The sequence below is a fragment of the Trachurus trachurus genome (genome assembly GCF_905171665.1).
Source record: "Trachurus trachurus genome assembly, chromosome: 13".
Taxonomy (NCBI): domain Eukaryota; kingdom Metazoa; phylum Chordata; class Actinopteri; order Carangiformes; family Carangidae; genus Trachurus; species Trachurus trachurus.
The window spans coordinates 11,781,476-11,798,685 of record NC_139892.1 but is presented as its reverse complement, the minus strand read 5'-3'; the positions used below and the strand labels follow the sequence as shown (position 1 = coordinate 11,798,685).

Here is a 17,210-nt window from a genome sequence, read left to right as displayed (position 1 = left end):
GGCATGGATGTATACATATTATAGGGCGAGTTGCCATTTGGGTATGTCCACCGAAGTTGTGACGTAGAAACATAAGACTTTTGGAAAAAACTCTCCAAGAGCTCCTGAAACACAAACAAGTATCCAACTGTTTAAACATTCTGAAAAGCTGGAAAAGCATAATAGGTCAGCCGTAAAAAGAATTGGAAGATGATCTCCAAAAGGCAGGAAGTTTAACATGAAACACGCAATATTTTTTTTTTGCAATATCAGTGTATTTTTTGTTTTCTACAGTTTTAGAGTGAAAAGGGGAAACAAAGCAGGAGCCTGCAAAAGAATGGGAAACCCAGGAGACTTGAGCTCTCAGATAACTTTGACCAAGTTATCAGACAAGATATTTACTATGTACACACTGTGATAGTTTCCAAAGGGGGGGCTACTAGCTACTAACTATGCAGGGGGCCTCATTTTGAAAATGTAAAAGATGAAAATTATATTGTTGATTGATCATTTCATCTTCCACTTGCTGAACTGTTCATATCAACAGAAATGTTGACCAGGGGTGCCCAAACTATTGCATACCATTGTATTTGCAAAGTTATTGAGATGCAGGAAACATTGTGCGGCGTTGTTGTTGTTGTTGTTGTTGTTGTTTTTGTTGTCGTGTCTGCACTGGAGCCTTGTCGAGTTAAAGCCTCTTCCATTTGTTGCTTTTCAAAGGGTTAAAACGAACAAATCTCGTTTCAATCCCTTCATCTGTTACAATCCATCACACACACTCATACACAGCATGTGTGCGTGTGTTTGTGTGTGTGTGGTGTGATTCAAGCCTCCCCTGGTTGATCTGTACCAGTTCCCTTCTGTACTTTCCCTGGAAGAGTCATGTGGAGTCCTTTTCTAGGAACTGGAGGGGTGAGGGGGGTGAGACAAACATTGGAGGGGGGGGGGGGGGGGAAAGGACTGATGTCAGTTCAGCAGATTTGGAGCGGCTTTTCTCGAGCCGGTCGTTCAGGGAAAACGGTGCATCAGGCCTGGACGTGGCCGAGTGTGGAGGCTCAGCATGCACAAGTCACAGTTTCACAGTTTCTCATTAGGACCTATGAAAAATATGACTTGCATCACATTTGTTTGCTCGCTGAAGAATGGATTGGCCAAGAAGAGAGAGAGAGAGAGCACACACACACTGAAGTCAGCAGCATGTTTCAGCAAATCCTCCCTGTGTCGGTGTGTGTGTGTGTGTGTGTGCCAGCTCTCATGGCTGGATTTTGCTGCAAGCTCTTTTTTTATTCCCCCATCCAAATTACTGTCAAGGTATCAAGCGACAAACAAGCAGATACATTAAGACAGGCACAAAAAACAACTGTGTGTTTATCCACTCTTTAAATTGGCAACTTCAGACCAGAGGAGTGAGGAGAAGTTCATCCTTCATTTCTCCTTCCTTGTCATGTCCCCTCCTCCTCCTCCTCCTCCTCCTCCTCCTCCTCCTCTGCAGCGTCTGGCCTGAAGCCAGTGCTGTCGATGCCATATTCCCACTTCTGCTCCTGCCCGTCTCTGTCTCTCTCTCTCTCTCTCTCTGTGCACTGACGCACACACACACACACACACACACACACACACACACACACACCTGAAACAACAAGTGTTTTATTTATCGAGCTTAATGATCTTCAAGTGTTTTTAGCCGAGCAGCTGCAACTCTCTGCAACCATTTCACTGTTTCTGAAGGTGAAATAAAAAGTGCCAGGAAAAATCGATTCATTAACCAGTCGTTGCAGCTTTAAAGCTCGGTGTGAAGTTGGAGCGTGAATATTGAAATTTGGGATTGGAGTGGGGGGGGGGGGGGGCATCTCCCATTTCAAAAAATGCTGGAAGTCCAGTGGCTCACCTGATGGAGCATTTACCATGAAGGCTTAGTCCTAACCGGTTTGAATGTGGCCTGCAGTCATCCCCCACCTCTCTCTCCCTCTCTCCCTCTCACTCTTGGCAAAAATGCAAAAAAAAAAAACTTTCCAAAATAAAATGCTTGAAGTCTGTTTGAACTTGAAACCGGCATCATTTCACCTTCACACTGTGGCGCTGTATGAAAACATCCATCAGTCGCTGTGTCCTGTCAGTTTGGTAATTACAGATTAACCGAGAACCAAGAGACCGTTTCAAGATTCATGTAGCTTCATTTGTCACATACATAGAAATATATAAAGTAAAACATGACGTGAAGTGGAAAAGATGAATAAATATGATTTCCCATGATGCATCAGACAGACACATGTTTTTCTCTTTGTGTTTCCTCAGGAGTGTGGTTCCTCCGGGCTGAAGAGACGTGTGTCCCAGCAGCGCGTTTCCACCCAGGACCCCGCTGTCGTCGCTGCTGCGCCCATGAGGTAACGTCAGGACCTTCCGCCCCCTCATTACCACCCTCGGTCCATCCATCTCCCCCCTCCTCTGCCCCTTCCTGCCCCGGACGCCCCCAGCCATGGGCCAGAAGATCTCAGCTAGTATTAAGTCGGTGGACGTCCGAGGGGAGCCCTCGTATCATCCGGTGCGGCGCGAGCTGCGGGGCCCGGACTTCTGCCGGCCCCCCAGGTTGGACTTGCTGCTGGACATGCCGGCGGCCAGTCCGGACGCTCAGCTTCGCCACGCCTGGAACGCCGACGACCGCTCCCTCAACGTCTTCGTGAAGGAGGACGACAAGCTGACGTTCCACCGACACCCCGTAGCACAGAGCACAGATTGTATCCGAGGCAGGGTGGGCTACACCCGGGGGCTCCACGTCTGGAGGATCCACTGGCCCGCCAGGCAGAGGGGCACTCACGCCGTGGTGGGCGTGGCCACCGCCGAAGCACCTTTACACTCGGTGGGCTACATGGCCCTGGTGGGCTCGGACTCTGAGTCCTGGGGCTGGGACCTGGGTCGGAACAGACTCTACCACGACGGGAAGAACCGACCCGCGTCCTCGTCGGCGCCCACGTACCCCTGTTTCCTGGAGCCGGACGAGTCGTTCGTGCTCCCGGACTCTCTGACGGTTATTCTAGACATGGACGAAGGGACGCTGAGCTTCATGGTGGACGGACAGTATCTGGGAGTGGCTTTCAGAGGGCTCAAGGGCAAGAGACTGTATCCCATCGTCAGTGCTGTGTGGGGACACTGCGAGGTTTCTATTCGCTACGTCAACGGACTCGATCGTAAGTGACACACAAACTGACACACACATTGACACATGATACATGATGATTTTAAGGGATAGTTGCCAACATTTTGGCAAATTGGCCCATTGTCATAATCCCTATAGTTTTAGCAGTAGGTTTGTTACCTTTAATTGTCGATGCAAGCTATTTTTAGAACGGCGGAGCAGAGCCGCGAGCTGCTCAGAGCTACGCTACGGAGGCTAATGGGATTTCTTGGTTTCACTCATCAAATACACAATCCAACAACTCCAAAACACTCTGGTGGACAAGTTGTGACCTGCACATTCACCACGCTATGAGATAATAACGGAACGATAAGAGACAGAGTTGTTTTAGAGGTAAATGCACATCTGCTTGCTGAAAAACCGCCCTCAACGGGAATGCGCATCAGCGGTTTTATCTCATAGCATGGTGAATGTGCAGGTCACAACCACCAGAGCGTTTTGGAGTTGTTGGATTGTGTATTTGATGAGTTTGATGAGGAAACCAAGAAATCCCATGAGCCTCCGTAGCGTAGGTCTGAGCAGCTCTGCTCCGCCGTTCTAAAAATAGCTTGCACCAACAATTAAAGGTAACGAACCTACTGCTATGACTATAGGGATTATGGCAATGGGCAAATTTGCCAAAATGTTGAACTATCCCTTTAACGTTTTAATGAGACTTCACAGGGTTTGTAAGTTGACAACTGGCTCTAAAATGTAAAATTATTAGGGAGAAATGTGAATGTTTCTCCAGATGTTGCCATCAACACCTGCAACTTCCTTCTGCCGTTTGTTTGCCAACATAAAGCTGCATTGTTCATCCAAAAGAATCAGTTGTTTCAGGTACAGGAAGTGGTGAAATGTCATTGTTGAGTGTAGAAGTTTTTGCCCACATAACGTATTTGATGTCAAAATTTATCTGCGTGACCTTTCCAGTCTCGTTCGTGCCAGTTTACCGTTCTTCCTTATCAGAACAGTAAACATTAGGGATGGAACAGTTCGGCATTTAAGAGTTTTTCTAATTAGCACTGTTATTTTTCTTTCTTTACTTTTTTTGTTTTTTTAAAGCCACAATACAGGTGTCGACATGAAGTGGCAGCACAAAGCAGACACACACTGCTCTGTCTTTTTTTATTCACAAGAGGAGTTTGTTCACAACATCTGCGAGACGAGATGTCCTCACAGTATCGACGTGTCCTCCTTGAAAGAAAATGTTCCCAGGACACCGAGGTGTCATCGTGCCAGTTCGGCAGCGCGAGGATATTAATGCTCGTTTGGTTTTTCCGTCGTGCAAGTCGATCTGCATCCATGTGCTCTCCTCCGTAGTAAAGAGCGCCACAAATAGCTCCGCCACGGCAGATTATTTCTGGGCAGGAGGTGATGTCTCTGATGTCTCTTGAACTGTCCACTGTGACGACCGTGCAGAGTGAAACCACAAACAGTGTCTGTAGTGGGTTTGAAAAGAAAAGGAAAGAAACACGTAATTCTAAGGCACCTGCTCTTTAGTTCTCATAATCTCTTAATTTTCCTCAGGGTGAGGCAGGGATTTAAGACCTGGATGTGTGCAGATAGTCCTGAAAATCAGGGTTTGTGTATCTGCCCTCCAGGTCCTGCCACTGTTAAGTGTGTCTCAATATGTCTTTGCTGTAAAATAAGGAGATTTTTCAGTTTCATTCTCAGTCAGTGTTTGAATATAAACGATTTGACTGATTTCCAGACACTGACGGCGTCTCTTGGCTCTGCACACGTTTGCAGGATTGAAGGTTTAAGGCAACACTGAGAGGACTTTCCTCCCAGAGTTGTCCTTTTTTCTTTCTTTCTTTCTTCAGACAGCTTTGGAGGATTGATATTCAGTGCCAGTTTCTGTCTTTGCTGATCTATAAAAAGCCCACAATGAGAGGGGACGGCTGCTTTGTTTACCGATAGGAAGCAGCTTAAGCTCGCTCTCTGCTTCGAGCCGGCTTCCCTCTATCTCTTTACAGCATTCTCTGCAGTCTCCAGACAGTTGTACTTTAACATACCCGGGGAGCAAAAACAAGAAAACAGGGTCCAACTCTTCTGATGTAACTGGGAATATCTGTTTACGGCTCTCCTGCAGACACCAGAGCCATCGGCCCGTCGCTGCCAGCTCGGCCCCTCCGCATGTTTGCTTCTGCCCCCTGTCGCGCTTTTCTGCCAAATGTCGTCATTCCAACTAGTTGAGTCATTTCAATGGTGACAACTGCACCTCGCATTGTTGCTGCAGCCTTCGGTCCTCCCCGACGCATTAGTCTGCATGTTGCACAAAGACACAAAGCAAAGCCGGGGGCGTCGCTGACGGCGAGGCATGGACGCCGTGTCCGTGGCTCTGAGCTGCGTTCGTGTGTGTGTGTGTGTGTGTGTGTGTGTGTTGGTGGACAGCAGCCAATGGAAGAGGAAGTCTGGAGGATGTCCCAGTGTGCCTCTGAGCTCAGTGTCTGGCCTTGCATTGTGGGAAACGTCAGGTTAGGTGTTTAAGTGTGTGGTTGTGTGTGTGTGTTTAAAAAAAAAAGCTGACGTTGAATATCACATCATTGTTCTTCCACTTATGTGACCCAGATACTAGTCATGGCGCTCACATGTCGGACCTCTCACATGTCGGACCAATGTAGCAGCACAATGATCTACTGTGCTGAACAGGAAAACATACACACACACACACACACAGGCACACAGTCTTATCCAACATTGTGTCACATGCAGGTCAAACCCACAGCGTTTTCCTCCCTAACATTTTAAACTGAACATGACGGGACACGGTCATAAGAACTACACAACAACACCGACTGACGCTAACGGGCAGGGTGTGTTCTCTTAAAGTGACAGTACAGAATTAACCAGGGAAAAATGAATGAAACGTGCATGCATGCTGTATAAACTCGCATTTGATATTAAAAAAACAACCTTTTACATTAATAGAATATCAAATGTAGACCTATCATAAGGATATTGTATGAGCAGAAGCAGATACAACAAGCTAATCCTCGTCAGTCCTCATCCATTCATCAGTGTCACGGAGGTTATAATTAAATTAAACCACATGACGCTCCACTGCAAATACTTCAAGTGGAACACATGTCCCTGAACTATATATAAGACACTGCTGATCTATAAATTATATTCTCATTGCCATTGTAATTTGAACATGTGTAATAATAAATACAGTGGCAAGGACAACTGGAAAATCAGAACTCGATAGTGGAGCTGACGACACCTTTGATCTTAGATCTGTGAAGATCGTCACAACCTGTGTAAGTAATAAGTGATAAAGTGACTTATTTTGATGCGAGTTATTACATAATTTAATAATAACATCATTTTTATTGGATGTATGTCCATAAACACTAAGTTATCTCAGCCGTCTACAGGCCGGCCCCTAACATCATAACATCCCAGCATGTAACTGGTGTGAAGGAGTCGACTCACGATCAGATCAGCTCTCGCTCTCCCGTAGAACTGACGGTGACGTGAATCGTTTGATCTCTCCAAATGTTTTTTTTGCTTTGACTAATGAAGCTTAGAGACGACAAAACAGTTTGCTATAAAGGAAACGGCTAATGGTGCCAACTCATCGCATCATTCACTGTAGATTCCCTCTCTTTGTTGACATTAAGGATGAAACACAACTGATAACAAACCAACATGAACCATTATTCACTCTGACGTAGTGAAGAAAACGAACGTCATGTTAACAGATATTCAAAGTGTCTTGTCTGCTGATGGCAGCTTTACGCCACTTCTCCATACGACGAGGAGCGGAGGCATCAATATGTATGTTCAGAGATGGTGGCGCTCCCCTATTCCCATGCCTCGCTTTCATGCCTCCTCAAAAGAAGTGTGTGTGTGTTCACTTTCTAGGTCTGTGGTCTTTTTTCCTCCTTCTTTCTCTCACTGCCAACTTTTTTATCCTCACTCAGAAACAAGAAGAGATAAATATCCTTAAATATATCTTTCTCTCTTTTTTTCAGTCTGTATTGTCCCTTAATACCACAGTGCATTAATGCAACTTCCCGCAGCTCCTTCGGTCCCAGAGACTCTTGAAAGCCCCGACCCCACCGAGACAGGAGTCTTTGTCAGTTTTCATACCTCCGACTCTTCTCCTCTTTACCACAACAAACCTAACGGCTCAGCAGCAACAAGCTCAGACAAACTCATTCACACCCAGACGAGACGGACCAGAGAGGAGGAACTGTTTCTTCCCTCCTCCCCCCTCCCTTTTTTTTTATTGCAAATGAACCCTATTTGACTCCGGCTCTCCTTTGTGTTTTATCTCCTTCCTTCTGTTCTCCTTTCTTCTGTCTTCCTCCACCTAATCTTTTCTTTCAGTGTTTACACATCCAGTTGTGGTGGCAGTTGCTGTGGAGACGGTTAAGCTGACTGACTTTTTTTTTGTCGTTGTCGTTTTTAGTGGGTGGTTAATTGTTGACCAAGCAGCTCGCCACTCTCTCTCACTAGTGGTGTCGGCCGAGGGCTTGCCCTATGCAAACGCTGCGTGGCCTCTCTGCCTGTTGGAGCTGCTGGTGGTGTTACACAGCACTGATACAAGCTGTGATTTCAGGGGTTGAGGAGTTTGAAGTGATGCACGGCTCCAGAGAAAGATACCGTGGATTTAGGAATCATCCAGTTCATGCAGTATCGGCTCGTTAGGAAGAGCATGATGCGCGTTGTTAATCATAGAATGCTCTTACTTTTGAAATACTGTGAAGGCGATGCGAGATGCAGATCGTGGAAAACCATAATTAACCCTCTCACGATTGGCTGACTGATGATCGTGTGATTGCACTCTGTGTTTATGTGGGAGGCCGTAGGAAGAAAGCTCCTCTTCTCGGCTTGTTTTTCAGCGTTTTACTGTTTTACATTGTGCTGTTGTTGGATAATTAGTGATTGTAAGTGAACGTGGTTAAGAGCGTGAGGAAAGCTCAGAACAATTTGTGAGGCAGAGAGCTGGTGTTGTGCCGAGTGTGAGCATGATGCAACTGTTTGATCTCAGGTGAAAAGTCTCATAATGTCAAAGAAATCCCATGTTTGATATCTTTCTCACCAGATACTTAGAGTTGAGTTTAATCATCCTGCTCATATTGTAACCCAAATCAACTGGGACTGAAAATATGCAAAATTGTGATTAGTTTGGATCTGCTTGTGACCAAAAAAGTGCAGCTCCTGTGGTTTGGATGATGCACTTGGCCTCATTTTGATCATATTTCAATAACTGCTCAACCCTAATAACATTTGATTATTATTATTATTATTATTGTCACCTTAACAAAGCAACAGGTGAATGGTTTCATACGGACGACTTTTAAAATCACATTCAAGCTGACAATTTTAAAACCCAGACAGATCAGTTAATTTGTAATTTTATACCCACTCAGGGATTTTGTGGGTAAAAATGTGAAGATGCACCTGTGGTCTGTGACTCTGCACTCATTTGTCTCATATTCAGTGATGTGTTGTTGTGTTTTTGTTTGTGTGAACCGATGCATCTGTTTCCCGTCACGTTGTGTTGCACTAACTCTAACCCTGTTACCCCGTGGCTTTGGTTTTTAAAGGGCGGTGATAAAAGCACAGAGCCAGCTGACCAGCGGCTCTGATTGATTGAATGAATGCAGCCGTGGCGCATTGTTGGCCTGATTGTACCCTTTTTTCCTACTTATTATTTATTCTTTTATTCAGTTATTATCTTGAATTTATTCCGCGTGCCCTGTTATTGTGTAAACAAAGCCGCCGCCGGCGTGTTTTGCACTTAAGTCACGTTCACTAATCCTACAGTTTCCTCCTATCGAACAACACATCAGTGTTTTACTGTCCAGCCGCTCAGTAAAACAACACAACAGGAAAAAGTATAATTTGGTTCAGAGAAACAAGACCAAAGCTCCCGGGGGGGAAAGTCTGAATTTTAAATATTATTTGTGTTTTTGTGAGCAAAGTGGAATTTAAAGTAAATGAGACTTGGTGAATTTAATGTATGATAAATATGGAGGCTAGTTTCAGTCAAAATAAATATTCTCATCCTTCAAAAACTTGCTTAACCTCAGGCAAGAAATCTCTCCATGGATAAGTGTGTCATCCTCACACGGTTGTGTGTACGTGTAGGAGTGTATGTATGTGTGTAGTAGTAGCTGAGTGCTGTGCTGTTTATCATTGCCTGCTATAACAGTGAGAGAGCGCCGAGAGACCAAATTGCTGGCGGTCTGGAGGTAATAGGAAGTCAGATATTGTCAGTGGAAGGAATTCAGATCAGCATCCGACTGGTTCACCGAGCAATTTACCTTCCGCCCTGAGTGGACCGCTCAATTTGGACACCTGCGTCTTCCAATTAGGTGCGTCTTCCCCCTCCCCCCTCCTCCCTCCTCCTCCCACTCACCTTTGCCGTTCTGCTCCAATTTGATTTTTTCTCCCAACCTCATTCATCATTGACCTAATTCAGTCTTTCCAGGGACGCACTCCCTCTCCTCTCTTTATTTCCCCCCTCTGACCTGTCGGTGAGCAGCATTACGGCGCCAGGGGCGACAGTGTGTCATGTGAAATCTAGGCCAGACGCTCCCCAGCAGTTTTATGCTAATCTCTGAGGTAAGCGTGGCCCGGGGTCTGTGCCCTCTTCCTGTTACCTGGGCGCATGTCGTGTGAAGGGGGCGGGGCTGAACGCTGAGGAAATTGGATCACATGCCCGAGCAGGACATAACTGGGTCCTACTAAGTATTCAGCACTAGGGATGTCACCATTATAGATTTTCTTGGTACGATTATTGTGAGAGAAATAATCATGATTATCACGATTAGTATGATTATTATATTCAACACTATGAATGTGTAAAATTAAATATAGTCAAAATATAATTGCATTACCAATTATATAAACAAATTATTTAAAGTATCTATTAATATAGGACCAATTATTCATCCTTCAGAGGAAATGTTTGAAGTATTCAAATGTTTGAAGTTTTTTTTAATCCTTTTTTTATTACAAACGAGGCACTTTTAAATTTTACATTTAAATTGCTACCAGTTCAGTGTTACGTTAGGTAAATTGACATTAACATAATTTAACCCAGTTACTGTGTATTTACCTTTACTCTGGGGTACAAAGCAAGGTGGTTATCCCGCAGGTGACGATTCATATCATTCATAGTTGTGCTGATCTGCCCACATGGTTCCCACATAATCTTTTTTGGAAAGTGACAGTATTTAGGAACCTTTACGATTAAATAATTGTGGCGTTTAATACCGCGATTAATTGTGAAAACAAGTATTCGTGACATCCCTATTCAGCACACACACACACACACACATAAATTAAACTGGCTGCAGGCGTGAGAGTAGAGGAAGCTGTAGGAAGTCTATAAGCATCTCACCTGAGTGAGGCCAGACTGACTGACGCGCCACCTCCTCCCTCCACTTGGTTCTCAATAAAGTGTCAGGTAGGTGTGTGTGTGTGTGCATGTCGTCAGTCGTCCTGAACCTCTCACACACACTTCATCTCCTCTTTAGTGCGTCGTATATCTGTCAGAAACCAGTGTCAGGCCGTTAGAAAGAAGACAGGACGGCTTCAGAGGAGAAGGAGAGAGAGAAAGAGAGAGAGAGAGAGAGAGAGAGAGCAGATGAATCTGCTGGAGATGGAGAGATGAAGTCGATGAGTAAAGAGCTCCACTGTTCACATCCACAACTGAAATACATCCAGATAATGAGCCTGGATTAATAATTAAAGCTGCCTGTTCATCAGGGGTTTTAATATGTGAGAGATGATGTGCATGCAGGCAGCACACATATACAGACTTTGGCTATGTCAACTTTGAGACCACATATACTGCAATGTAAATGTTATGGAAATGATATATGTCAAGTTTGCATCGGAGCAGAAAAGCCTCAGAGGAATATCTGCCATTGGAAATGATCCATAGTCATTGGAAATATGATCTATACCGTTGATATGAGCCAGTGCATCACAGGTAAAGGTGCTAACTTTGAAGATGTATTTAACATAGTTGTCATGCTGACGTTCGATTCCGACCTTTAGCCCCTTTCTTTCATGTTTACCTCTCACCCCCTGAACTTCCTGTTCACTGTGCCTGTCAAAATAAAAGCAAAAAGTGCTCATCTGAGCAGCAGCAATGTTGGCACTCTGACCCGCCACACACTGCCCGTCCAAAAAGAAAATCACACACTCTAATATTTCGTTGCTCCACCTTTAACTTTCATTACAGCACACATTTGCTGTGGCATCGTTTCGATAAGCTTCTGCAATATTTCGGTCCAAAGTTGGATTTATTTTTCAAAGATTCTCAGTGGGGTTAAGTCTTGGACTCTGTGGGCACATTGAACCACATTTCTTCCTTGAAGCTGATAGTTCTCCATTATCCTTCTAGTTTTTAATAATGCGTTGGACAGTTCTTAACCCAATTCTTAGATGTTTTATTTGCTTGATCTCTATAATTTGACCCTTCTGAAACAGATGAACATCTTCTCCAGTCCACGACCACAGGATGTGTCTTTTGACACACGAGAAACGAGAAGCTACTGACTGCATCAGTTAGGGTTAGATAACTTGTTGCCAGCTGAAACATCATCATCCATGCAGTAATTATCCAGTGGGAGGCTCTGACCTATTAGCTAGTAGCTTAGTTGAATCCAAGTGGTGACTTTTTTCTTTTTCTTTTTTTTGGACGGGCAGCGTATAATGAATGGTGTGCGCCTCATGTCGCCCGGGGCAACCCTTACTGTACCATGGAGACTAGCTTGTGTCAGCAGGGTGGGTGGTGGGTGGTGGGGGGGCACTATGGCTGGTGGTTGTCAGGAAGTTTGTTACATCATCACGCCGTCACTTGGCTGCTCTCCGGGGAGGGAGCGCTGCATCAGAGCCGCCATCATTCACCACTTTGCACCTTTACGTTTAGACGTTTAGTCACTCTTTTTTTCTTTTTTTCCGGTGCTGATGATGGAGGAAGAAAACAAGACTTGTACAGTTGAAGGTTGAATAAAATGTACAGTAAATATCAGTAAATTCTCTCCTTTTGGAAAGCTGATACATGATTAATGAGTGCTGTCTCTAATTAGGTTTGTTGTTGTTGTTGTTGTTTGTTGTTGTGGAGCTCTGATCTGTGCTGAAATTTCACGGTGTGTTTGTTGTGTTTGTTGTGTTTGTTTTTCTTTACAGCCGACGACATCATTTAACCGTCTCCGTACTTTAATAGCTACACACACAAAGGCATCAACTGGAGAGATGCATGCAATGTGTGCATCTGCGACTACACACACACACACACACACACACACACTCTCCCGGCAGAGTGACATGGGCTGGTTACTATGGAAACTACCTATATGCGGGGGTTGTGTGCTGATGAGCAAGTGATATGAGGGTTAGACTGATTGATAGGCGCTGTCAGGCCCGAACGGAAAGGACATCCATCCCCGGAGGTTCCTCGAGAGCGAGCGTATGTGTGTGTCTATCTAGTGTGTGTGTGTGTGTGTGTGTGTGTGTGTGTGTGTGTGTGTGTGTGTGTGAGATCTCCATGTCCTCTGTTTATGAGAGCAGAGTTCACACAGTCAGTGGATGAAGTACCAGCTGCATTAGACTGTACTTTCTGACCTTGGAAGCTGATTTGCTAAAGAGTGGAGTGAAGCCGCCTCTGAGCTGGTTCAACACGTACTCCCTGATTCGGGCACTTCACCAACGTTGATGCGAGTACAAATGAATCCACGCTCTGCCACATGTCCCCGCGGTGCTCTTACAAAGGCTTTTCATTAAGCACATGGGGAGTCAAATAAATCCACATCGCAGGCAGCAGCGCTCCGTTCTCTGAAACCTCCGTCAGCTGCTGCTGCTCACCGGTGGGTTTCATTATTTCCCCTCGCCGCCGTTTCAAAAGGTCACTTTCCAGACCACAGCCGAGGAATTCAAGGGGGGGGGGGGATCACCCATTAATTGCAAATAACACCACAAAGGGGGGAGAGAGAAAACAAAATATCCCTAAATAGATAAATCACGATAAAGTTCATCATCATTTATCCAGGCAGAGACATTTGGGTAAAGATTTCTGCTTTAAATGATCATCCCTGCATAAGTAGAGTCGATGTTTATCAGACGAGCTCCTGTTTCCTTTTTTAGTCGTGTTTGTGTGTCCGATGCTCGGTGGTCGTGTCGCCACAGCCAGGGGCCGCGCTCGGTGCCCTGAGGAACGCCTGAGGTGTCTCGTGGGTCTGAACGCACCCCCAGACCAGACGTCACGTATTTTATAACCTATTTGTTTGTGGGCCTGTGGTGGACTTTTAATAGACTGTGTGCAGAGAAACGGTCCAGTCAGTCACACAGGAGACTTGTGTGTGTGAAGTATAAATGTGAGTGTGTGTGTTTGTGTGTTTTGGCCTTCATCTGTTGTAGAAAATGTGTTTTTTTTTTTATTGTGCGAAACATGAATCGAATCAACATTAAAAAGTCATGCAACGTTAAGATGAGATTAAAAAGACTCAGCAGCACATGAGACACACTGAACACAGATGCAAAATCTCGCTCCGGCCTTGACGCCGTGATTTATTGATACGGCCGTTTCAAGGCATTTTGCCCTGAAGAAAACTTTGTTAAAACATTGGTCTTATCAATAAATTACAGCATCAAGGCCGCTGCTACTGCTGCTGTGGTTTCAACTGGACTCATGTTGTCAGACTCACTCACGGAGAAGACAACAAATTCTTCTTTTATTTATTTATATATACAGTATATATTTTTTGTCTTTTATTTTTTTCCTTCAGCCTGTTGGTTGGTGTGTTGATTACTTGTTTGCATGCGCTGATGCGGCGGCTCATGTCCTTCACACAGCGTGGCCGTGGGACTCTGAGCAGCAGGAACTCTGCTCCAGCAGATGGTGCTTCCAGGTGGAGCAGCTTGACATCCCATAACGGGGCAGCAGTTAAGAGTCTGTCTGTCTGACATTGCATAGACAGCACTTACCTCTGAAATTGGGTGCGAGGGAAGTTGTCACGTCCTGCTGCCTGGCACACACACTGACAGCGCTGATGATGTGTGTGTGTGTGTGTAGTGTGAATATTTGAATATTGCTGGCTGCTGCTGCTGCAGCTGCTTCTCTTCCCACGTGCCATTAACATGCAGGTGAACGCAGTGGAAGTTGCAGAAGCACTGAATGAAATCCAGGCTGGAAAAGGAGGAAATTGAACAGTTTGAATTCTTCTCTGGTTTATGAGGTCACCGACACAACGAAGTGCAGTTCATCATGTTTGTGTGATCATGGGTGAGGATGTTGGTGTGCTGCTGTGAGGTTGTGTTGTTGATGAAGGAGTTTATATCAGCGTGAACAGTTGTGACTGACTTAATGGTATTTTCTATATAGATATATTTATCTATACATCTCCTCCAGTGTGTGAATTGATCTATTGAACTGCTGCTTGTGTTGCAGCTCCATCCACTCAGTCATATTGAGATTATTATCTATGGAGAGAGATGCACATCTGTCCATACATCTGTCTGCTGACGCTGTGCACCGAGCATGTTTCTGTCCCTGCAGAGACAGAGGCGTGTTGTTTTCAGGCTGTTTGTGCGTCTTGTTCCCATGGAGATGACAATGTCTGCAGCATCACGCCTTTTTCCAGGGGTCAGTTGTCAGAGGTCAACAATGTGACGACCTCACAAAACAATTTTTTTGCCTTGTGAGCGCATCTTCTCTGTACAGATCCAGTAATCGATCCGATGTTGGGGGAGGAAACGTTTATCAAGACTTCACAGTACATATGACAGCAGTTGATATGATATAATATTATTAATGTGTTGTATTATTCTGGCTGGTGCATCTGTTTTACATTTTATTTTGTTCTCTCTTGGGTTTTTTATGACATAACACCAGACGTCACAGGATTTTATTGTTTCTTTTGTTTTTTCACTGTTAGCTGCTTTCTCTTTTTCTTTAATGTGTCTTATTTTATTCCTATCTCTGTAAGCACCTAGTAACTTTGATAAGAAAGGCGTTATTTAAATAAATATTATAATTATAATGTAGGCACCAGATTGTGACAACAAAGAAGCACACGATAAAAGATGATTTCTGTGTTTGTGCAGCATCAATTTTGATCCATTTTAAACTGTCATCTAACAGGAGTGCAGCGCTAACTCATAGGAAAGGTTTCAAGTGTTTATGAAAGACAACAAGTCTGAGTCGAGTCAGAATGAGAGGATTATTCAGTCTCTCGTCAGCGTGGATACAGTCTGGTCTCAGGAGAAGGGAATGTGGTTTGATACCACATCATCTTGGACTTATAGAGACTTCATTTTTTACACCAAAAAAGTCAAACAAACAAATTCAGGTCCAGAGGTTGTGTGGTCACATGTTTTTTTTGTTTTTTTTCCGACCTCATACTCACCTTGTCTTCTCTCCCTCTGTGTCGCCCCCTCACAGCCGAGCCGCTGCCGCTCATGGACCTGTGCAGAAGAGTCGCTCGACTGGCGCTGGGCAGAGAGCGCATCCATCACATCGACACACTGCCGCTGCCACAGACTCTCAAGAACTACCTCCAGTACCAGTGACCACACACACACACACACACTTAGACACACACACATATGGGAGGAAGCTGCAGCCTACTTATTGTAACCAGCCTCCAAACTGAACTCCATCATAACCATCAGACATCTGCTGAGGACGTTGGACTACGACAATGAAAGGTGGTGAAGACGGCGCCAAGATGGTTTTGGTTTTTTTTTCCATTGTTGTTTTTGTTTTTTTTGTTTACATCAGTTGGGCGTTTGTTTGTTTTTTTTTTTTTTTTTAATCTCTTGGTTTTCAGTTTTTTGTTTTTGGTTGTTGTTTTTTTCTTTTTAGTTGCTGACTGCTGTTTCTCTCCTGACCAGAAGACATGAAATGAAAAGAGTTAGAGATTAAAAGAGAATATTGCAATCCAGTTTCCTGCTAATCATATATATGTCTGTATAGGTCCATGTCTTCTGTGAGAAATGCCTTCAGTGCTGTGGTTTTTTTAAGGCGACAGTTTACCCAACACGTTCTGTGAAGCTTCCTCGGAAACATGTTGGTATGTATATTTATATTTCCAGCAACACAGCAGGCTCTGTGGAGACACAACACAACAATCCCTTCAAGCTACAGGAGAGAGAGAGAGAGAGCATGAGAGAGAAAAAGAGAGAGAGAGAGACGGAGTCCACACAGATCTATTTTTGTTGGTGTGTACACAGTATAGCGCTCATGGATTACATGTATACAGTGTATGTATGACTGAATAGAAACAAAGCCCACAGTGTTCGCAGTAAGAAGAAGCGACGCTGACAAATGGGCACCCCCCTCCCGAATCTACGGACTCAACACAATTCAAGTCTGTTTTGAGCGTTTTGAATCCCTCCTCTCTCCTGCCAGCTCTCTTTCTTTCTTTCTTTCGATCTCTCTCTTTCTCTCCATCTCTTTCTGTGTCTCCATCACTCACTCTCCATCTTGTTCGGTGAACCCGAAGGACCTCGTCCCGCCGTTGTCGGCTCTTTAGCTCCTGTAACGCTGATGGAGATTGATCTGAAGGTGAAGCTTTGTCTTCGACTGCTAATGTGCCTGCTCAGAGACAGCACACACATACAAACAAAGCACAGGACCCCCCACCCCCCAACCACCCTCCTCTTTTTACCCCCAATTAAAACAAAAAGAAACTTTTAAAAGCTGCTTTTTATTTTTATTTTCTGCCGTTTTCACCCTCATGTGGGGGTTTTTATCCTGGATTTACATTTGAAATTTGTTGTCTTAAAATGAGATTCTTGTTTTTTGTTTTGTTTTTTAATGTTCTTTTTTTTCCTGTGGGACTGGACGTCTCGCCCCGATGGTGGGAGGATGTGCTGCCATTAGACTCTTTTAAATGTGAATAAGAATAAACTCAGCTAAACTCACACTGCCTCTCCTCTGTCATCCTTTTTAATGTCATCAAACCTACAGGATTGTAGATGTGCTGTGTTCATTGATCACTTGCTAAACCTCCTCCCTGAACAGGGATTGTCCATCTTAGCCAACTGCAGTTTGGTATATAAACAGTTTGGAAGGTGTCTTTAATAC

The 17,210-nt window shown here is 44.6% G+C and overlaps 1 protein-coding gene across 3 annotated transcripts in view; it reads left to right on the top strand.

Annotated features, from left to right (window-relative positions):
* Positions 1–17,002, top strand: part of LOC310996168 (SPRY domain-containing SOCS box protein 4-like) — a 44,141-nt gene extending 27,139 nt beyond the window's left edge. For all 3 annotated transcript variants that reach the window (XM_083985529.1, XM_083985530.1, XM_083985531.1), the window contains 2 exons: positions 2,272–3,161; positions 15,564–17,002. In XM_083985529.1, coding sequence (XP_083841655.1) covers positions 2,453–3,161; positions 15,564–15,691 — 837 coding nt within the window. In that variant the 5' untranslated portion in view covers positions 2,272–2,452 and the 3' untranslated portion in view covers positions 15,692–17,002. The remainder of the gene's footprint in view (positions 1–2,271; positions 3,162–15,563) is intronic.
* The last annotated feature ends 208 nt before the right edge of the window (positions 17,003–17,210 follow it).